Source organism: Grus americana, chromosome Z (assembly GCF_028858705.1).
Source record: "Grus americana isolate bGruAme1 chromosome Z, bGruAme1.mat, whole genome shotgun sequence".
NCBI lineage: Eukaryota > Metazoa > Chordata > Aves > Gruiformes > Gruidae > Grus > Grus americana.
In genome coordinates, this window is record NC_072891.1 from 53,975,628 (window position 1) to 53,997,779 (window position 22,152).

The following is a 22,152-nucleotide window of genomic DNA, read 5'->3' on the forward strand; positions in this document are numbered from 1 at the left end:
CAGTGACAGATGTTATGGTCACCAACCAAAATCTTGTGCTGTGATTAGCTATTATTAGCATGTCTCTAATCCCCAGGGGATTAAGTGGTCACCTAAGCATGGCTTCGAGTGTCACCTGTGTCTCACATGGACATAAACTAATCTGTTTTGTTGGAAACAGATGAAGTGATAAATGTTTCAAAGCCCTTCTAATTTACAGAAAACACTGCAGTTCGTTCGCTCTCAAATTCCTGTGTCAGAGTGGAAAAGCACACTTCTGCACTTGGATTCAGTGTCAGAGGAACATCCTTTGAAAATCTAGTGGGAATCTAGCCCTGAAAAAGCAGTTTAAGAAGTTACTTTTTACGTCATTCTTTAAGTGGCCAAGCATTTTAAAGACATTAAATGGGTTTTCTGTTGATTTTCCTTTCACTTCTAAATTAAGTAAATGCTGCTGTGGAGAAGACGCAAGGGGAGCTGAAGGCAGGCAGTACAGTGTGTGTGCAAGGCCACAGGTAATGAGCTGTGCCTGAATTAACAGAGCTGGTTATCTTCACACTCAGTGCTGTGCAATCCTTTCAAGGACCCTGCTCATCCCTGGAGCATGGTACATATGGTGCTGAAGGATTAGTTCGGCAAATGGCTGTTTGGCATCTTTCTAGAAAATTAGGCCAAGGGGTCCAGGCAGGATGAGGTAGATCCACAGTGCCCAGGATGCGAACCAGCTGGTACCTCATTGCAGCAGCTTGGTGTGTGCCATCTCCCCACATCTCCTAGTCTTGGTGTCCCTGGATAAACCCAGCCAAAATACCAGGGAGAAGAAGGGGCCATTGTGCCTAACACCGGCCAGCTCCAAAGTGCTCCACCTGCCCCAAAGCAAGCCACTTATCAAGAGTCAAGAGCATGGGGTGTGATGTTGTGGCCCCACGGCATGGCTGGGAAAGGCATGGAGGCTGCACCCAGCCTCTCCATCAGGCGGAGGGGGGCATGCTGTGCCACTTGCTCCTGGTCACCCCTGGCCTGGGATGGCTGCTCCCATCTTTCTGTCCCAGTTACCAGCAGGTCAACTTGCCCAGGCTACCTTTGAAGCCATGCAAATGGCGTGAAAAGGATACGCTCAGTCCCTCTGCCAGATGTGTGCGTGCAAAGCATCATTGCCTCCCTATAAAACATAAGGGGAAGATGCACAGAGGCCAAAGCAGAGTTTCCTCTGGCAGCAAGCAAGAACTGTCTTTCCCACATAATGGGCAACCCTAAAATACTGCCTGGAAAGCAACGCAGTTCACACTAGCTACGGGGTGAGGTTGCAAGCTACGGGGTGAGCCTGGGCAAGCGGCTGTAAGCGATCTCTGCAGCAAGCCCAACACATCCAGAAGGCTTTAGCCTTACTCTGAATGTCCAGATTGGGTGGATCAGTACCAGGAGGTTAAGGACTCCCTGCACTTACTCCATAGGAACTATAGTCATCCCTAGTGGGTATGTCCAAGGCTCCCCAGCACCCAGTGGGAGAAGTAACTGCCAGTGCTGGCAACTCCTAGATGAGGGTCTGAAGTCTTCAATCTCCCAGGTGAGCCTGGGTAGAAAGAGTACGTGGGCAGCCTTTGTAGTTGGGGAAATTCTTTGGGCACTTGGGGAAATTGTAAGAATGGCAGGCACAGAGTTTGCTACCAAAATGTTTTTCTAACCATTTCTGCCTTCTCATCTTTTTGTGCTTTATTGCATCCCCATGGGATGCTTCTAGAAAGAACATCTTGGGAAGGAGAGAGCTATAGTATTTGTGTAAAATGTTGACAAGATGAACTGGAAAGAATGTGTATAAAGATATTTCAGTGCACAGGGGAACTGATGACTCCAAGATTTTGATGTGAACATGAAGGCAAAATCTTTATTTTTGCGCTTTTTTTCCCCCCCAGTAGATAATGCATAACATCTTTCTACTCTTGCAAGGATCACCTTAATTTAATGATGCAAATACTGGAAGACCTAATTATATATCTACCCCACGCAAGTCATCAAATATGAACACATGCCTATGCAGATGAGTATGTATAGTCCATGAGTTTCTCTAGTTAATGCTCTGTGCTTATTCTCCTAACACGTGTTAGAAACAGAAAGACTTCAATGAGACAAAGGTGTGGTACAATCACATCAGCAGACTTATTAGCTTTCTGGGCAGCTTTTTCCATTATGTAAAAGCTGTGTTTGTATTAGTATAGCAGTCAGACCCACCAGCATGAGGATTACAGTTGGTTTTTACATAATGGATTATCCAAGATTAAGCGTTTTATTCAGGCACACGAGCAAAAATAACCAATTAGTGACTTCGCAGATTCATTATTTAAAGGCAGCTGGAGGGCAACTGACACAAAACTCCCCCGCTGACTGCAGCCCAAAGACTGAAGCAGAATAGCCTCAGGGATCTCCAACATCTCTACCCCAGCAGGTAGGTCTCTCTTCAGCAGAGGCGGGCCAGATTAGCATCTCGTGCAGCAGGGAAGTGCAGCTTGCATGGCAGCAGCTGGGAACAGAGTAGCTGCTTGGGTGCGTGGAAGTCCTGGGCTGGTAGCTCAGCTTGGATGCTGCAGGTACATTTCAGGCAACTCTGGTTTATCTTGGCATCAGAACAGGTATTCAAGGTCAAATACTCTGCAAGAATGTATATGCAGGTGCTCTCTTCCCAAATGTGACAAACAAATATGCTGGGATACAGATTAGCCCAGATACCTGAGGAGACAAATAAAGCCATGGCCACCTTGTGGCTGTGCTGCAATGGCAGGTCAAGCCTCTAGAAATTGAGTATTATCTGTCATGTTTGTAGAGGGAATGGTCAGACCATACTGAGATGTATTTTGCCATTAGAGTAGGCAGCTAGGAAGAGCCTGTTTTGATGATAACTGGTCACAAAGAACACAGCTTTGCTGGCTTGAAAGTAAAGTGGTCATCCACCATCAAATAATTAGAAACAACATCCTTAAAACCTACAGTGCTTTACCAGAGCTCACCAGAACATTATTCTTCTTGTGAAAACAAAAATTTTTTAAAAATCAAATTTTTATCAGTTCTTACCAACCTTATCCAGAGTCTGGCTTGATTTATAATGTAAAAATATCATGAAACACAATACTTCTACTGACAAGCAAAACACTCTTGCAAAGTAATTGCCATTGATGCTCAGTTTTGGCTGGATTTAGGCACCACAATGACCCAGTGGGTTCTCAGTGGAGGAGCTGGTAGTCTACTCAGCATGGAAAGAAACTAGTTTTAAAATGAGGGGAATGTATCTGTAGGCACAGCACTAGCTACCCACATCTACTGCATGAAATAAAACTCCACGTTTGCTTTTGTCTTGCAGAATGAAATACGCACAGTATGTTTTCCTGGCCTCGATCTTCTCCACTGTTGAATATAGCCTAGCTCAGACCTGTGCAGTGGAGTCTTTCTCTGTGAAAGACAATTTTGATCCAAAAAGGGTAATTATGGTTACTTCAACAGTATATCTGAAGAAGCTTCATATATAAACTGTTTTTCCAGGTTATGGGTTGTGTTAATCTAAAGGGGTTCCTCACCAAGAAGTTAACTTCTTTTGTATGCTGTCTCTCAGGCACTGTTCCTGTAGTTTGCTTTTCTCACTACTGTTTAAGCTTCTGAGCATTATGGTAAAACCAGCCTTGAAAGTCAAGGAAGTTATTCTGTTAGATGCCATCTTCTGTTAGCACAAAGCTTCGTACATTTCTCAGCTTTGAGCAGTCCCATGAATGAAACAATTTAGATCCTCATCAGCGAGAAAGCCCTAACACATGCCCTGGGGGACTTGCATCCCCCACCAGCCATTCTTGGGAGTCATAGCAAGCTGAAAAATTATCTAGTTGGGTATCCTGAACACAGACTGACTCTTGTTTAAACACGGCGTTTAGTCTGCCTGCCTCTGAGAGGGAAATCAGGGCTAACTTGGTGTTGGAAAGGTCCAAACAGGTGTGTCAGTACCTATTTTGACTGCTCCCCAGCAAACATCACTTTCAGCCACAGCTGGGGTGGGGCCAGCAGTTCCTCTATACAAGATTGGCTTTGCTGGAAACAAACCCATGTCTGGGGAGAGCTTTGGGAACATCCCAGTTTTAAAAAGTCAAACTTTTTTCTCAGGCTTCTGTATTCGGGAATTATGGAGTCTGTTTCAGGCTTAAGCACGTAACTTGCAAAACAGATCTCAATAGCTTCACTGAAGAATCAAATTTAACACAGCTAAGTTCTGCTTTTTTCAGTATTTGTACTGATAATGTTAACTTTTGAGGGCATTCCTGTCTGTCAGGACCTGTTTAGATCTTGTTTCCATTTTACTGAAAACTGCTTGTACATTTTCAGAGACCCATTTTTTCCTGGAAATTTTTTTTCCCCTTAATCTCATTTCATTTTTCCCTGCTGCTAGCCTCCCCGACACATCCTTTCCTCTTCATAGTGCAGAGGGCCATCGCTTTCTGCTTTGCTGGGTAGAACCTTTTCACCATCAGAGATCAGCTGTGGCCCCCAGCAGCCACAAGACCGTCTCCAGCCAGCTTTCTGAGGTCTTTGTGGCTGCAATTTGGTATTGCTGATGACATCTTCCACAGAGAAGCAGGGGCCTGAACAGGAACAGGGAAGAACCGGTCTGACTCCCAGCAGGCATCTTGGGATGGGAGAAGCTTTCAGTGTGGGGTCTCTGTGACAGGAACATCTCAGGTGGTCACGAGTACAGGCACACAGAAGTGCGGAGCCGCTAGAACCACTCCTCCTTGTCAGACAGCACAGCAGGACCTGTGTGCTACACACCCACCCAAACTCAGACTTTCTCCATAGGCCAGGCAATGGGTACTTAGAAGGGCACTGTGTTTACAAAAATGCTTTTGTGCTAATCTTGCCATGGTGATTAATCCAGATATTAATAGTGTTTCATGTTAGTATGCAGGAAAATGGTATGCCCTGGCCAAGAAGGATCCAGAAGGCCTTTTCCTTCAGGACAACATCTCTGCTGAATACACCGTGGAGGAAGATGGCACAATGACAGCGTCTTCCAAAGGCCGAGTGAAGCTTTTTGGGTGAGCTCTCGACTTTCAGCTCTAGCTGCTGCCATGAGGTACTAGAGAAGTGGGACATGGATGGTGATCTATCCTGAGCACACAACATGACTGGGTTTTCTTCATCAAAAGGGGAAGTTAAATCAAGGTAATATAGTAGAAGCCAGTGGTTAGATACTTTTGAGTCCTGGGTTATTTCTCAGCCTGGCTCTGGTCTGGGTCCGTTACAAAAGTCAATTATAAAGTGAAGTCTTGAATGATGGAGTGGTTATGTAAATGAATTGCAACCAAGAGAGAGGAGCTCGTGAAGCCTGTGGGGCTGCGAGGGCAGGACAGATCTCATTTCACTCAGAGGTTCAGGGGAAGGAGAGGAGTGTAAGTGAGCAATGACTTTCACAGATCTTTCAACACAGCATTGGACAGACTTCTGAGGAACACATGTGGATAACTGTTGGATGCCATTGTGATGCCTGAATAGAGAGATGGCAGGAAGCTTAAGAGTTTTGCCTGTTGGACATGGCAATATAAGAAATTACAGCATGTAAAGCGATTAGCTTTCTGGGTGTAGAAAAAATCTGGGCCTTCCAGTAGGCTAGCACTAGTTCTGTTGTGCCTGAACTATCAAAAACTGTCTAACTGCATGAATAATAGAGTAGAGCAGGTGGCTATGAACCTTTTAAGTCTTAACAGCACAGCACTCCAGGATATTTTGGGATGGGGCAAATGAAGCTTTGCAGGCATGTCACTCAGTGCAGGTGGGAAGATTCCTGAAAGGACTCTTCAGGAATCAAGTGGGGTCTCAAGGCTGCCAGAAATTTATTTCTGCAGTGGCAGGGTAAAGGGGAAGCACAGCCCATACAAGGAAGGGAATGGAGACCCTTCCACTGTTTCACAAATCTAGGTAATGCCTGACAAACTGTGCTAAGACACAGATGCCAACGATAAAGATAGGCTATTCAGGCACCTGCAGGGTTCCCACAGCCTGTGTGAAGGCCTTTAACTAGCTTGGACAGCACAAGGGCTGTAATTATTTCCGTACTTGTAACAGACATCCCCGTGTCAAAAGAGCTAGGAAGGGTTAGAGAGAGGAGAGCCAACTCCACGCCTCCACCTGGGGACACAGCAAATGAACCCAAATGCAGGTCAGCTCACTCTGCAAACTGCTAGCAGGGAGCCAAGAAATGGCATCCATCCTTTCGCTTGGTGGCTGTCCACTTGTACAGAAATGGGTAAAAAGCCTGCTGAGCTGAAGGAGCAGGAGCGCTGCCCCAGCTGCAGCGTAGTTGCACAACAGAGGCTGGGACCAGACAGCAGCAATGCACTGTCAGTGATGGGGCGGGTGTGTGTCACAGATTTGCCTTACGTAATGACAGTGACTTTGCATTAAGAAAGGCCATGCCCATGCCTGAGGCAGTTGTGCTGAAGCATAGCCGGCTTCCTGTGTGAGGGATAACCATTCGAAGCTCACATGCCACAGGGCCTTACCTTCAGTCTCATGGATCTCGTTGCAGGTTCTGGGTGATCTGTGCTGACATGGCTGCTCAGTATACAGTACCTGACCCAACCACTCCAGCAAAAATGTACATGACCTACCAGGGCCTGGCCAGCTACCTCTCCAGCGGTGGTAAGTGAACATCTCCAGCCCGCCCAGTGTTGATAGCTTACAGCTGCCTAGATTTGTGTGTTTCAGTATAGGAGCAGGAAAAACACTTGAGCTCAGGTTGCTCCAAGTGGAGACAAAGCATTCTTTTTTGGGAGGATGCTTTGTTCAAGCAATGCTTTTTATCTCCACAGAAGGGGCAGGATCCAGAGACTCCACAGACACCCCACCTATGCATCATATATATTAACAGGGAGGATGCAGCTTAGAGGCAATGGGCCACACACAGATTTTGTACAGCTGTTAAATGAAGTGCCCTTACAGAAACTGCTCGTGCTGAACCTCAGTAATGCACCCTGCACACCCCATACATTGTGCCTGAGTCTCCCATAGCTGTGGGACTCCAGCTGTGGCAGTTGGGCAGGACTTGGCCTGCTAATGCGTTAAGAAAGAAGTACATTCACTGAATACTGGCAGGTAAGCCGCATCAAAATACACTTAGTTAAGCAAGGCTGGAAAACAGGAGGCATGTTTTGCTGAGGCTTCTTGTGTAGGAAATGTAATCTGTATGGCCAAAATTTAATCGGTATGCCCCACACCCCCAGGCTTGAGAGAGAAACATAGAGTGACTTTTTTGTAATTGAAAACCCAGAAAGTCCTAGTCCTCCTGGTACTTCTAGCTTAAGAAACCAAAGGTAAAAATGCACTGAGTATCATGGGAAGCAACACAGTCTCAAGATGCCCTGTGTGTCCCAGTTCTTCACTTCATGGTGTGGAGACAAGCTGGATATGGGACATGACTTTAGATCTTCTTGGAGGCTATCCCTGCCATGCGCTGGAGTCAGGCGACCCCCTGTGGGATGACTAGGTCCACCTCTGCTCTGTTTTGCCCACAGCCACAAATGCATGTGTTCTGATGTTTCAGGGGACAACTACTGGGTGATTGACACCGACTACGATAACTATGCCATTACCTATGCCTGCCGCAGTCTAAAGGAGGATGGCTCCTGTGATGATGGCTACTCCCTGATCTTCTCACGCAACCCCCGTGGCCTCCCCCCAGCCATTCAGCGCATTGTGCGTCAGAAGCAGGAAGAAATCTGCATGTCTGGCCAGTTCCAGCCTGTGCTTCAGTCAGGTACTTTGGGTTAATTAGCAAAGTCACAGAGATGATTGTGCTGGCAGCTTGCAGAATAGGTTGCATTTGCTGTAAATGTGACAGAACTGTAGCAAACTAAGGTGTACTCTTTTAGCAACTTTTTTTTTAATGCTGTATCTAATACGAAAATAGCTGCAAAGGAAAAGTCTACGCAAGGGAGAGAAGCTGTTACAGGGTGGTTCTGCAGCCTTAAGTTTGCCCTAATAGGAATCCTGTGTGCTGAAACTGTCACACTACCAAAGGAAGATCAGCTTTGTCACTCTAATAGATAGGAGAGGGATGGGTGTAACAACCTGGTGTTTCTGGACTTGGAAACACCTGTCTTGTCCACCTGGTAACAGCATGTTACCATAGGTCTGTGCACTGTCCTAGGAGAAGCTGCCTCCAGGAAGGAGCACTCTTACTCTTCTTGGCTCCACCATGATTTGTGTCTTGGGCAGTCTGAGGAGCAGAGACAAGGGGCTCTGAGCAGCAGTTCCAGCTGTGTCTGCTGGCAGTGGGAGTCAGCAGTTGTGCCACATACATGTGAACAGAGCATGTCTAAAGCCCATTTTGAGACATTTTTTCTGGAGGCATGGGAGCTGATCTTCTAGCTCATATGCTGTCCATGAGATAGGCAGATAATTTTTTAGGGCTATGCTGGAGGCAGAAATCCCTCTTTGTTGGCAGCCAAGTGTGCACACCTTCACATGCACAATGCCTTGCTTGGAGAATGGCCCTTTACTAAGCGAGGCCTGAGGACCTGGACTGGGGGATTGCCACAGTAACGCACATGTTCTGCACTGCTGGACAAGAAATAGCAGCTAAAACCCTCCAAATGGCACACCATTGTGTGAGCCTGTCCTCCACTACAGAACAGGTTATGGTACTGTTAGGGGCATCCCTGCCCCCTGCCCCTCCGTGTTGCTTACTGTAGCAGAGGGAGGGTATCTGGCTGGTGGGCTCATGCCTATGTGCTCATGTAACCCGAAAACTCATGGCTACCTGGGACTCGCAAAGGCTGCACAAGTGCTATGCCAACAGACACAGAGCAATGCAAACGGCAACTTCTGCAATCTCCCATCCTAATCTTGTACTGTGATTCAGAAGTGCCCTAGGAAGGTTGTAGCTACAGCTTCACTGAAGGCTAAAAAGCTGTTAAAGCACTTTACAAATTCACTTACAAGGACTAAAGTATACTTTTCTTTCTTTCCAGGGGCCTGCTAAAAGTACACTTCTGATCCTATCCTTAAGAACAGAAACCAGACCTCTTGGTCTTGAAGTTGCCACTCAGCTAATAAAAAAAGAAAATCATAGTATGGACTAGCGTGTCTTTCCTGAAAAACACATGAAAATGTTGGGGGTTTTGTAGACTGTGTGCAATACAGTATTCATATATAAATTTTCAAGGGAATACCTAATGTGGCATTGGTCAATAAATGTTTTTAAAAAAATACACCTCTGGAACTGCTTTTTGCTACCTGCTGTCCTGTCGGGTAGCAGGGAGAGCAGGGCTGCTCACTGAGGGGAGGTGAGATGTCAGCCAGGGGTGGCCCCAACACAATTGAGGCAGTGTCCCTCCCTGGCACCAAGCAGGGCAGCAGGGTAGGGAGGTGGTGACAGGGGCAGGTCCCCTGACAGTGCTGATCATGACAAATGCATGGTCTGGGGTTCACCTGGGAAGTCCAGCCAGGGAGCAAGAGCAACAAGGCACAGGGCAGGGCACACGCATGCCTGTCACGTGGCTCCAGCCAGAAACAGGACTCGAGACTGGGTCAGAGACAGGGCTACGTGCAGCAAGGCTCTTCAACGCTGAGCTGAAGAGAGTTTGTGGACCAGGGGCAAGGGGTACACGGGTGGAGGTCCCAGGTGAGGCTGCGCCAAACAACGAAGGTTTGTGGGTGCCTGCAGTGCCTTGGCGTACACAACGTACCTCTCCCACCAATGTTTCTATTTAAGTTCTGAAGCTCAGAAATCCTCTGGAACAACAACTCTGAGACGAGGCTGATAGTGTGATGCTTGCTGGCTGGTAACTCCTTATAGTTATTTCTGGTACATCTGAATACTCAAAAGTCTGCACGGACTATTTCTAATTAGCCCCTGAATCACAAATGCAATAAAGCAGATGTTCCTTTCAATAACACTGGAATATTGCTTTAAATGAGCAGTTACTTACGTTTCTAATGGTGTAGGCAGTAATTTACTCCCCACTGCCTTCACAATCCAGCCTCCAGTATCTGAGAGGTATAGAAGTGAAAGATAGAGAACCGACAGGTTTTATGGCCAAGAATTTCATAGAAGGAACCAAAAGGAATAGAATACAATAGAATCATTTTGGTTGAAAAAGACTTTTAAGATCATCAAGTCCAACTTGGCACTGCCAAGTCCACCACTAAACCATGTCCCTAAGTGCCACATCTACACATCTTTTAAATACCTCCAGGGATGGTGACTCAACCACTTCCCTGGGCAGCCTGTTCCAATGCTTGATAACTCTTTTGGTGAAGAAATTTCTCCTAATAAGCAGTCTAAACCTCTCCTGGTGCAACGTGAGATCATTCCCTCTTGTCCTATCACTTGTTACTTGGGAGAAGAGACCAACACCCAGCTGGCTACAACCTCATTTCAGGTAGTTGTAGAGAGCAAGAAGGTCTCCCCTCAGCCTCCTTTTCTCCAGGCTAAACCCCACTTCCCTCAACTGCTCCTCATAAGACTTGTGCTCTAGACCCTTCACCACCTTTGTTGCCCTTCTCTGGACACGCTCCAGCACCTCAATGTCCTTGTAGTGAGGGGCCCAAAACTGAACACAGGACTCAAGGTGCGGCCTCACCACTGCTGAGTACAGTCTCCCTAGTCCTGCTGGTGACACTATTTCTGATACAAGCCAGGATGCTGTTGGCCTTCTTGGCCACCTGTGCACACTGCTGGCTCATATTCAGCTGGCTGTCGACCAACACCCCCAGGTCCTTTTCCACCAGGCAGCTTTCCAGCCACTCTTCGCCAAGCCTGTAGCGCTGCATGGGGTTGTTGTGACCCAAGTGCAGGACCCAGCACTGAGCCTTGTTGAACCTCATACAGTTGGTCTTGGCCCATCAATCCGGCCTGTCTAGATCCCTCTCTGTAGAGCCTGCCTACCCTCCAGCACATCAACACTCCCACCCAACTTGGTGTCATCTGCAAACTGACTGAGGGTGCACTCGAATAGTATCTCCCACTGCTCTTAGTAAAATTACATTAACTTTGAATGTTTCCTATGAATAAAACTACCAGTCCGGCACACTCCCAGCACCCTGCTGAACCCTGCAGTTTGTCAGCAACACAGATTTTTCCAAGTCACGATTACCAAGCATAGAGGGAAAACGAAGCTGAACAGCCCCTGCTCCCAAGGCTTGCAAAAGGTGTGTGGCACAAGGTTGATACTGAAGACCTTCAGAGTGCTACACTATAAAACAGCTTCTGCAAGATGCTTGTACAATCTTATCTACAGTATACAATGATTATCTACTGCATCTGTTGAAAGGAGCATAAATACCACTGACTAAAGTCTCTTCTCCAAGGCCAGAGACGTTATCCCAGGGATGCAGGGAAGTCTCTCAAGCTTGTGTTTTCCAGGATTTCCAGGAAGGACTCCTAAGGCTCTCAGCCAGCACTGAATAAAGGTGTTTCTTGCTCTTCTGGTCTAGGGAAAGCTACCCTGACAGGGAACAAGATGGTGAACTACAATCTAAAGCAGAAACAGAAGAGTACCAGCAAGCAATGTAAACGAAACCCCACATAGAGACTATTGAGTGTTGAAAAATATCAGCCTTTTGTGCTGGACTAAGTGCAAGGTCACAGCATTGATTGAATGTTCACCACTTGCCCCCTCTCCCATGAGGAAGTATTGGGGTGGAGATCTGTGAACTTAGGACTTGTATCACCAGTGATTAGACAACGCTAACCCCTAGCTGAAGGAGCCTGGCCTTTGGCCAAGACATTCATACCAATACTACCATCCTAGAGAAGTGGGATTTTTAATGTCTATGGTTATAATAACTCTATGACCAGAGCAGATGGGAGTTCTAGCAAGAATGATCTATATGCGGAACCAAGTGCATCCTTACTGTGCTTGGTATAGTCTGTCCAGATGAGTTAGGCAGTGAAATCCCTCCTCAGCCACACAAGGTTGTGCCTCCAGGTTCGTAGGAGGATATTGGTGATTCTGGGAGAACACACCATGGACTTACACATGCCCCAAGAATCTGTCATGTTCTTACAGGGAACTAAAGGAACATGTTCCCATCAGGACCACATGCAGACCCTCATCATATGATCTTGTGAGTTAATAAACAGATGGGAGTTAGCTCATGCCCATTTACTGCAGGAAATGTGAAAGACAAGGTAGGGTAGGGCAGGCAGCTGCGAGTGTATGCTGATATGATTTACAATTCTCTTGTTATTTCATTGAGTTCAACATAAAACATCTAGTGTATGTCTAGAGGCAGGCACACTTCTGTCTGCTGTTTGAGCTGGCTGATGAAATCCAGTCTATTATTCCTGGGTTTTAGTGTGTGTACAGGTCCCAAGTCATAATTTCTGTCCTGCACAAACTTTCCACTAACAAGGGAAAAGAAAAAGCTGTTTATAAATGAAAAGGACTGTTGTTTTGTCCTCAGAAAGTCCATTAGTGCTGGCAGAAAGGCTATGACTGTGCAACAGCAGGAGGAACCCTGCAACGATATTGTCCTTCACACGCCAGTGAACCTCCTCCCAGCAAGGACACCGCAAGTCCTGAGATCTGACGTTATGATATCATGTTGAGTGAGACCAGTTTTCCCTGGGCTGTGGTAACTGAGGTAATCTATGCATTTAAGTTCCTATTTGAGCCTTGAAATTTCTTATGGTCACAGTCCCTTCATGCTGCAGTTTTCTATGACGTTGGAACTTGCACCAATCAAGCTATCTGGGGGCTCCAGTACAGGAGAGACATGGAGCTGTTGCAGAGAGTCCAGAGGAGGCCACAAAGTTGATCAGAGGGCTGGAGCACCTCTCCTATGAGGACAGGCTGAGGGAGTTGGGATTGTTCAGCCTGGAGAAAAGGCGGCTCCGGGGAGATCTAATTGTGGTCTTCCAGTACCTAAAGGGGTCCTACAGGAAAGCTGGAGAGGGACTGTTTATCAGGGAGTGTAGTGACAGGACAAGGGGTAATGGGTTTAAGCTGAAGGAGGGTCGATTTAGATTAGATGTTCGGAAGAAATTCTTTACTGTGAGGGTGGTGAGGCACTGGAACAGGTTGCCCAGAGAGGTTGTGGAGGCCCCATCCCTGGAAGTGTTCAAGGCCAGGTTGGATGGGGCTTTGGGCAACCTGGTCTAGTGGAGGGTGTCCCTGGCCATGGCAGGGGGTTTGGAACTAGATGATCTTTGAGATCCCTTCCAACCCAAACCATTCTATGATTCTATGAAGTGCAACTTTGGATCATAAGGATAATATCATGTCCCATGCTTTGTAGCTGCTATGATAGGAAGAGGAGCAGGGGCAGAACAGGCTTTAGTTTCCAAGATTAAGTTGTTGACACAAGAGTTTTGAGCAGTTTCCAGAACACAATGATCAGATCCTGTTTTTACAGGGTTCATGTGAAGGATTAAAAACTGGTTTTATTGGGTAGCACAAAATATGGTAACAAATGCAGCATAGACACAATTAGCCAATATAAAACACTCCTTTGAAAGGTTTTTCCCTAGCATTCATTTTAACAGTTGCTAAATTGTTACATAGCTTCAGAAGCTTTTACTTGGATAGTAGGCAAAGAACCTCATCTTGCAGTTGCAGTTAGATTTTCCTGTTTGGATTTATGGCCAGCGAGAGACATATCTGAGTGCTCTGCAGGCTTGCTTTGGTTCTGATGCTACAGAACTACTGAGCACCTGCTACTCCCACTTAGTGCTATGCACATCTGGCACTTCTGAAAACTGAAACGATGAGGGGGAGCTGATCGCTGCCCTATAATGGAGGAGATGGTAGAGTTAAACATGCAATTTTGGAAGTTCTATCAGACAGAGCCAGTGACAGATGGTTACAGAAAACTCAAGTTTCAAGTATTAAATAGCATTTTTCTGTATACATTAAATTATAAAAAAAACAAGGGCAGCCCAAAACTTCCATACTTTGTTGGAAATAAATTCAAGCCTGGAAATAGCAAATTCTCTTCTCTGCTGCAGTTGTTGAGACTTGCTTATTGCTTAAAGGAGTAAGTTTATACCAAAGCAGTAAAAAAGAAGAAACTAGTCTTGCTGTATATTCAAAACTTGGTTCTGAACAGAGAGTGCACCATTTTTAGTCAGCTCTGCTTTCTACGCATATTTGCCACTTAAGGAAAATACCTGAAAAAGCACTGTGCCTTCCACACTTTGGATGATGTTTAGCCCTAAGAGAGGGACTTAGTGACAGACAGGGGTGGCAGTTATAACAACTTTGAAATGTATTCTTACTATCTCCATCCAAGTAGAACTTCTCATTGACTTTTTTGAAACCGAGAAAGTTATCACTTAAGTAGAGTCCAATGGCCCTTTTCTGTTCTGCACAAGCCTTTATGGGTGATGCATTGGCAGATTAGGATGTGAGAAGTGCTCCTTATTCAAATTTCTGTGAGGCAAAAAATATTTCATCTGAATTCTGTGACAAAATGAATCTTTTAAGGCTAACTTTCAGGATAAGTACATGAATAAATGCCCAGAAGGTAAGGAGATACAAGGCCTCATTTCATATATACTAACTTTTTATATATGTTTCTTTTCTGTGCTGTAAAAGTGAGGCCATTTGAGGTAGTTCAGCTCTCTCCTACTGTGCAAACTTGTTTTTTTTGTCTGAGACCTGAATGTTTCATCAAATATGCAGTCTTTGTTGTTATGTTGGTGAGGTGGCTGATGTCAGCAAAGAGCGCACTAGGGGATTTGTTTGTGCGACAAAGTTGCTCCTCTTATGGAAAACACACCAGCTGTTTTCACTGGCATTATCCTTCCCTCTACAAGCATTTTAAAGGCACAGTTCAAACTGTGCCAGTTGTGAAAAGGGGAGAGTAAAAAAACACCCCTGCAATTTCAGGGAACTTTGCCATTACATAAAGTGTTCGGCAGCTGCAAGGGCAGCCAGAGGTGTTCTGCAGCCCATGATCTGGGGCTATCACACACTTGTGCACATGCTATGCAAAGCACAGAAGCTCAAACTGTTCTTGATTAATTTCCTAAGCGGTTGGCAGAGCTGTCCTGTTACATTCAAGAGTGTGCTCTCCTGTAACATGAAAACACAAAAGGCTCTAACTAGCATTTCAGCTTTCTCCTGGCCATCAAACGCCAAGCCTTAGGTCACTTACAGTCTGGGAGGGGTGGCATGCTGGTGAGAGATGTTAGCTGTAAGGGCTGTAGAAGGCCAGGCTAGGTGACAGCAATGGAGAGAAAGAGGGGCTTTCAGGGTTAGAGCCTCCACCACAAAGAGGCAGTGGCTGATGGCCACAGTGCAAACAGGTGACTTGGGCAAAAGCAGAAAGCAGAAAAGGCAGGAAAGTCTGGAGACCAGAGCTTCCTTTGCCTTCTTCCCCTTTGAGGATGAGCTGCTACCCCTTCCTCTGCCTGTGTGAGGGGAGTATCTCTGGCATCCAAATAGCCACAAATGCAGAGAGAGCTGGGTGGAAACCCCTCTGTGATGGGGTGAAGAACCTCATACATCTGAAGACATGGCAAGTGCTCTGAAATAACCCACTGGAGCATGTGTGACTAACCAGTGGAGAAGCAGGAATCCTTCACTTCATGCTCCAGGCGCATCTGGTTGCTGTGCGCTTTTCCATCAAACCATTATGTCAAGACAGCCGGGCAGCTGAGGCAGGCAGTTCACTCTCAGACAGGTTCTCCTTGTGCCTTTGCTGCCATCCTCACTCATACAGTGAAGCGATGCTCCTGTTCCTGCTGCAGTTTGTGACCTCTATAAAGCTCTGGTTATCCTGGCTATTAGCTCAGTGTAAAATAGGGAATAATAAACATTTATTCCCGTAATTCCTAGTTACCAAGCTGAATCCCAGCCCTACAGCAGCCTCTTATAATTGTACCAGTTGGGTTGTCAGTTGTGGCTGTTTGATAATGCTGCCTTTTTTGCTCTGAAGAGTTAATAGGGGCAGTAGCTTATAACTTGCATTCCTAGCCTGCTTCATCAGGTCATTTTGATACTCCCTCCTCAGCCTGGGAGGAGTTTATTTTTCTGGGGAGTTGTCATTTGAAGGGAGCATACACCACTCAGTCACCAAGCCAGGCACCACTCTTCAGAGTCACTTGAAAGCTTCAACGTACTCCACAGGAAGAGAGGACAGGCCTGCCTTCCCCCAATAGTCAATGGCACGCACTCTGTAAAAGCCGGAGACTGAGCTTCCTGCAAATGAAAGGTTAGAAATGGTCACTGTGAAAAGCTGACACCTGTGGTGCTTGGAGGATGTGGAGCAGGCACTACTCCTATAAAACGTAGGTTTGTGGGATGGGCTGGGGAAGTGGTGAAATCAGTTCTGTACCCTATGTAAGTGTGTCTGTGCCTGTCTAGCCAAAAATGATTATAAATTCCTCCTGGCCAAGTACTGGCTTTTTTTCTTTGTTGCACCAAGAACCTCCTCTCTGCTCATTAGGATTTGCAGCTACAAGTACACGTACAGCTACAGGACTGCTGTCCCAGCAGTCCCTTTGGAAGAAAGCTATGGCATCTTCTGCAATCCACAACTAGTAATTTCCTTTTTTTCTGACTTACTTTTCTGCCTGAATTGTGCCGTTTCAACAGGTTATGTGAGGAAAGGATCAACAAAGAAGCAGAACAAGAAGCATGCAGACTGACTGAAAACTCTCTGCTCAACTCAGGAAGCAGCATCACTTGCTCCAAAGGTACGTGAGTTGACGTTCTGTGGCTCTGCTTGTTTTCATCCTTGATCCAGTTCAAAGAACACAGCCTTCACTGGCAGTCTTTAACCTCACACACAACATAAATTCTTTTTTTTCTCATCTATTTACATGATTTTTGTGTGTGTTTAGTATTTTTTTTCTAAAAGAAAAAGAATGCTAGAAATAATGGGTGTGAAGGAAGTACCTAGCAATAAAGGCTGCTGAGATGTGAGTTTTTTTCAAGCAGTTTTTTCTTTTTTGTTTTTGAAACAAACAATTAAATCTGGTAGGTTCCCCAGATGTGCAGTACTAGATGATAATGAATCCTAATTTCAGAGATTTGCCTTAGCCATGATTTACAGAGTTTGCTTGCCTGTGTACCCTTTACATTGCAATAATAGCTCTGAACTTTATTATGCACCCACTGCTGAGATGAGATTGTGGTTCTGGCAAAAACCTCTCTGAATTGCTATTAGTATCACTTGGAAGCAAGGTCTGTCTATGTTTCACACAGCTCTTGTCAGCGCTTATTAGTAATACTTGTTGAACAATCACATTGTGGATTATACCACGTTTGGTTAAAAAAGCCCCAAAAATCACAAAAAAAAATACCCAAAGAAAACATCACTACCTTCTTTCAGTGTTTTTCACCAGGGTATGTTTCTTAGTATCTAGGCAGTACCTGAGGAGAAATGACCACAGGCTCTGGGAGAAGCTTTGCCTGTTGACAAAGACAAAACTCGCTGCCCTTTAATGTGAAACATCTAAAACTTAGGCAGCTAGCCAGAGCTAAAGAGAAAGCTCTAGGAAACAGCAGAGGGGTCTCTCCTTGGCTAGGTGTTCAGATAGCCAGGACAAACTGTCCTACAGGAGGACCTCTTCTGTTCTTACAGGGGAGCACATCAATAACTTAAGATTGCCAAGCCATAAAAGGGTATGGGAATAGGCACGGTGACCCACGACAAGAGCAGAATTACGACCTTGCCCTGGAGAAGCAGCTCAAAACATGATAAATACAAGACAGCCAACCCCTCCGTGAAAGGTGGACATGACCTCCCACTTATTTGTGTGTTGATGCCATATCCTTTGGCAGTCTAACACCTCTATACTCAGTGGTACAAACCAAGTGTGACCAAGGCAGTTTGGTCCTGCTACCCTACCCCATTGCACAAATTTAGGCAAAGGCATGGCGAATACCTGTGAGACTGAGCCCAAACCTCAGACTTGCCTTGCTATGAAGAGCACACCACCAGGCTCTGGTCATGTGGAGCAACTTTTTTTGTTCTCATTTTTGCATGCTTCTATGTCAGCTATGAATAGAGACAAACATGTTGCTTTGCCTTTCAGGGAGCTTGCCAGGCCTGCAGCTTGGTGACTTTGGTTTCTGTGACAAGGAATTTACTCATGGCAATACTCCTAATAATGTCCTCATGACTATTTGTCAATTAGTGCTTGTCCTTGAGAATAAGGCTTTCACTGAGAGCGTAGTCCTAAAGGAAAGGATGTGCTTTTATTTATGATGGAAGTGTATGTGACTAGCAAGCTACGTACCTTCAGTAGTTACTAAATGATGTTTCACACACTCAAGAGTTGCACTGTTAACATGACAGATTACATAATATGCCTATTCTTGCCTTACCTGGACTGTAGACCCAGAGAGTGAATATTGTGTCTTTGGCATTAATCCGCCGGTACGCTTTTCCATCTGGTGAGAACTCCACTTCAAATGTCTTTATACATCTAGAAAAGAAAACCAGACAGCTCAGTAAATACAACTGATAATGCAGTGAGCAATGAAATCCTAATCTCAGGGCCATTTCAACAAAGAAGGACAAAAATAGGGAATACTCAGTTGACTCATTCCTACCAAATGTGGGATGGCATGAATTGTCAGTATTAGGAAGAACCAAGGCTCCAACAGCCCACAGAACACCCAGGCTGACTTGCTATATTTGGTACTTGCAACATCACAAATTGCTAAGCATCTTTTACTCCCAAACCAGGATAACTTTTATCATGGATCTTCCTGCCTGCTGTGCTGAAGGCAAGTCCCTCAAAAATGCCATTGGATGCTGGTGAGCAACAGGCAGATTCCCTTGCTCAGAACACAAATTAGTCAAGGTTGCTCTCCGTAGTTACTGCATGTAGGTCCTACAGGCAATTTGGTCAGACAAATGCACTGCAGCACCTCTCAAGGAGCAAGCAGTCGTTAATTTGTGAACTCATTTCACTTTGTAGGATTGGTGGCAATTCGGGGAGTAATGTGCTGGTAACTCAGTTATATCCATTTTATTTTAAAAGCTACTTACTTTGAATTTACACAGCTATCGTCCCACAACACAATGACCTGCCCCTTTGTGAGAGGGATCAAATGAACACCGGTCACCTGTCCAAAGAGATATGCCCATGTAAGAAAACTGTACAAACCCATCAGCTACGTCAGATTTCTGTGTTCATCTTTCTTTACTAATTATTTGCTTTGATTCTTTCTATTGAGATTGGGGGAAAAAAACAAAATTCCTGGCTCTGTGGCTTTGCAGCCTATGTCTCCAACCTGTCAAACTTGCAGAGGACCTTCAGAGGCTCTGGCCACCACTGTGAACATGGGTGGGACTGAATGAACAGATACAGATGTCTAATCTATGACAGCCATGATTCCATTTTATATTTAGCTATCAATTATTAACTGGAGAGCTGTTGTCAAGCCTGGTAGCACATGATGTGATTTTAAAAAAGATACTGCACTTTCCAGTACCGTATAATTATTCTCCCACCATGGATAAACTTGCATTTATCTCAGTGATGGCTTCTATTACTTGCTGTGGAATGTTTTATCTTGAATTATGCCTTGGAGAGCCTTCTCACCAAAGGATAGAAGAATTGTTTATTTAGTAACGAATAATAGGCCCAAATGCTAGTCCAGCTCTTCTTAGTAAGATGTAAAGCAGGAGGCAGCTTCTAATTTGGTGAGTCTGACAGTAGAATACAACACATACTTGATCAGGAACAGATCTGGGTCTTGCACAAATGTGGATAAGAAAGACTGAGGGAATGGGAAAGTCTTGCTTCAGTGTCAGGATGCCACCTTCAGGAAATGGGAATGGGCCTGTTGCCACTGGGTCCTGTGGAGCCAAAGAGAAACGTGAATAATCTTTCATTACAGCATCTAAAGGCCAACTGTTACATCACTGTAAAGTGACTGTGTATTTGTTTTGGGATTGTAAATTTCCAATAGAGTTGGTACTGGTAAGTGGCTTACAGCCATCAAAGTTCTTCAAGCTGGGAGACTTTTCTCTCTCGCCTGTTTTCTAGCTCTTCAGGAAACAGAAGGTTTGTCTATCTCACAAACTGGCCTGATTACAAATGCCCTTTAGGTGCAGTCTGTCACTTTTAGTAACGTCCCATGGATGCCTTTCACGCTAGTGGTCTTTACAAACCACACCCCTGTCCCTTAGCTATGGATTCCCAGTGTGTAGTGAAAGCTACTGCTAGCCACCACAGCCACTCAGTTGGTCTCCGAGGATGAGGTTTCACCAGATGGCCAACAGTCTCTAAAACCTTGCTGCTGCCCTGTTGAGGGCAGATCCAATGGCTCCTATAGTATCCCACCAGCCTTAGCAACAGTGGGTTGTGGTGACTGGGAAGAGAAGACATAGTACTGCACATCAAAGCTTGAAGGCAATTACTGTCCATGGGCTCCACGGCAGGGGGATAAAGGTGGCCTCCTTTCTCTTAACCCATGGGTCTGAATGCATAGGGAAACTATGGGAGAGGGAGCTAACCTGACAGGCTGCTCACATATTCTCACATACAGTAATTTGGGCATGTCTTTACTCAGTAGGGAGGAGAGGCATCCTCAGAGAGGACTTATTCCTCAGTCCCCTCTGGGGTGCATTCAGAACTGGTGAGGATAAGGGGAAACTGCAGGCCTCTGTGAGCCCCTGAGAGATGCCAAGTGTCTTCTGAACTTGCACTGGTTAGTTTCCACCTCAGGGAGCGGTTTGTTTTCTGTTATTGAGGGGGGCTCATTTCAACTCTCTAATGCAGCAATCTGGCCCTTCTGTAACGCACACAGGGCCATGTGACTTATTTGGGGAGACAGAACAGAAAGGGTCTCAAAGTTCATTGACGTTTCTGAGAGGAGGTAGAACTTGCACTGGAGCAAGTCTGATTCCTTAGTTAAGGGTAGGCCAGTAGCAAAGAAGTTGGTCATTTACATTTAGCCTCTTGTATAACATAAATGCAAAGGTATCAGTTGCGTCAGCTACATTTCTCTGCGTGATTGCAAGTGCATTTTCATACGTATACAAGATGCGCATGACTGTGGGCTAAGGAAATTTTGACTACCCACGCTGATTTCTTGTCTCTTTAGCTGTAGTTAACCAATTCACAAGCACTTCATCCATACAACACTTCAAGCAAACACACGGTCATACCTCAGCATCCCTTATTTGCTGGAACTGTTCTGGGGAAGGGAAGTCAGGGCTTCCTAGCTTTTTCCACTTCAGGTAGGGATTGGTTTGGTTGTTATCCAGGTAATATGTCACATACACCAGCTCTTTAAGAACACAAATAAAAGAGAGTAAACTCTTTACTTGGATTTAAAGATTAACAAGAATAAATTTAGCAGAAGGTGTTTAAGTCTACCTTCTCAAAAATTTTTTCAGCACTTCAGACCCTGGCTTCCACTGGAGAGTCAAGAGGCTAGCACTCTTACAAGGCTCTACGATTTATATTTGCCAAGTTTAAATTTCAAGCTATTACTTCCATAACCAGAATTGAAACCCTCTTATTTTTTGCACAGGTGCTGCACGCATTTGTTGGACAAATGCATAAACTGTGTAATCATGTGGTCATGTTGGCTGTCTTGGACTCATCTCAGTAAGGAAATTGTGGCTTGGCAATATCCAGCCACGGACATTGAGATTAATTGCTTTCCAAAAAGGCAGCACTTGCAGCTGCCTTTAAAGGCAGGGTCAAAGTGCAAGCACTAGGAAAGAACCTTTCCTAGAAGAGTGCCATTATCTCTCAGAAAATCTTAAGAGTGCCCAAAAGAGACAGAGAAACTTAGCCAATGAAATTCACTCTTGCAATGAAAGGCAACTCAGCAGAAGTGTTTCAGCAGATGTTCTGTCCTAAAGATCCTTACGTGAGCTGCCTACATGATGTTTGTTTACCTCTAAGTTTGGGGACGTGGGTGGCATTCACTGTGACGGTGGTGATGTTGGATGAAGTCCTGTTATCCGCACTTGAATACATCAGTAGAGTAGCTTGCCAACTGTCTGAGGGCTGCATCTCACTTGGGGTGTGCACAGATGCCAGGACGCCAATTGTGCTTTCACCTTCACTGCTGTTCACTGCTGCAAAAATCTGCTTTTCTCCTTTAAAAAATGCGACAACTCTGTAAGCATGACTGCTAGTCAGTCCTGTATCAGCTTCTGATACAGGAAGGGTCAAAACATGGGGATCCATAGGCTGAGCTATGTTCTAGCTTATTT

At 45.4% G+C, this 22,152-nt stretch overlaps 2 protein-coding genes across 6 annotated transcripts in view; one reads left to right on the top strand and one right to left on the bottom strand.

The window, feature by feature from the left end:
- Positions 1-1,907: 1,907 nt before the first annotated feature.
- IDUA (alpha-L-iduronidase) overlaps positions 1,908-22,152 on the bottom strand; it is a 56,773-nt gene continuing 36,528 nt past the window's right edge. For 2 of the 5 annotated variants that reach the window (XM_054810342.1, XM_054810341.1), the window contains exons 9-14: positions 21,832-22,035; positions 21,091-21,212; positions 19,651-19,776; positions 18,964-19,040; positions 18,294-18,394; positions 1,908-2,703 (exon numbers count right to left, since the gene is read on the bottom strand). In XM_054810342.1, the coding sequence (XP_054666317.1) occupies positions 2,435-2,703; positions 18,294-18,394; positions 18,964-19,040; positions 19,651-19,776; positions 21,091-21,212; positions 21,832-22,035 (899 nt within the window). In that variant the 3' untranslated portion in view covers positions 1,908-2,434. Of the gene's footprint in view, positions 2,704-13,362; positions 16,161-18,293; positions 18,395-18,963; positions 19,041-19,650; positions 19,777-21,090; positions 21,213-21,831; positions 22,036-22,152 lie in introns of those variants that run through there. The other 3 variants (XM_054810343.1, XR_008574694.1, XR_008574693.1) reach the window with 3 other exon arrangements.
- Positions 3,333-7,794, top strand: LOC129199605 (purpurin). Its single transcript, XM_054810345.1, has 4 exons — positions 3,333-3,449; positions 4,912-5,048; positions 6,539-6,651; positions 7,553-7,794. Exons 1-4 carry the CDS (start codon positions 3,333-3,335, stop codon positions 7,777-7,779), a joined length of 594 nt encoding a protein of 197 aa, XP_054666320.1. The 3' UTR covers positions 7,780-7,794.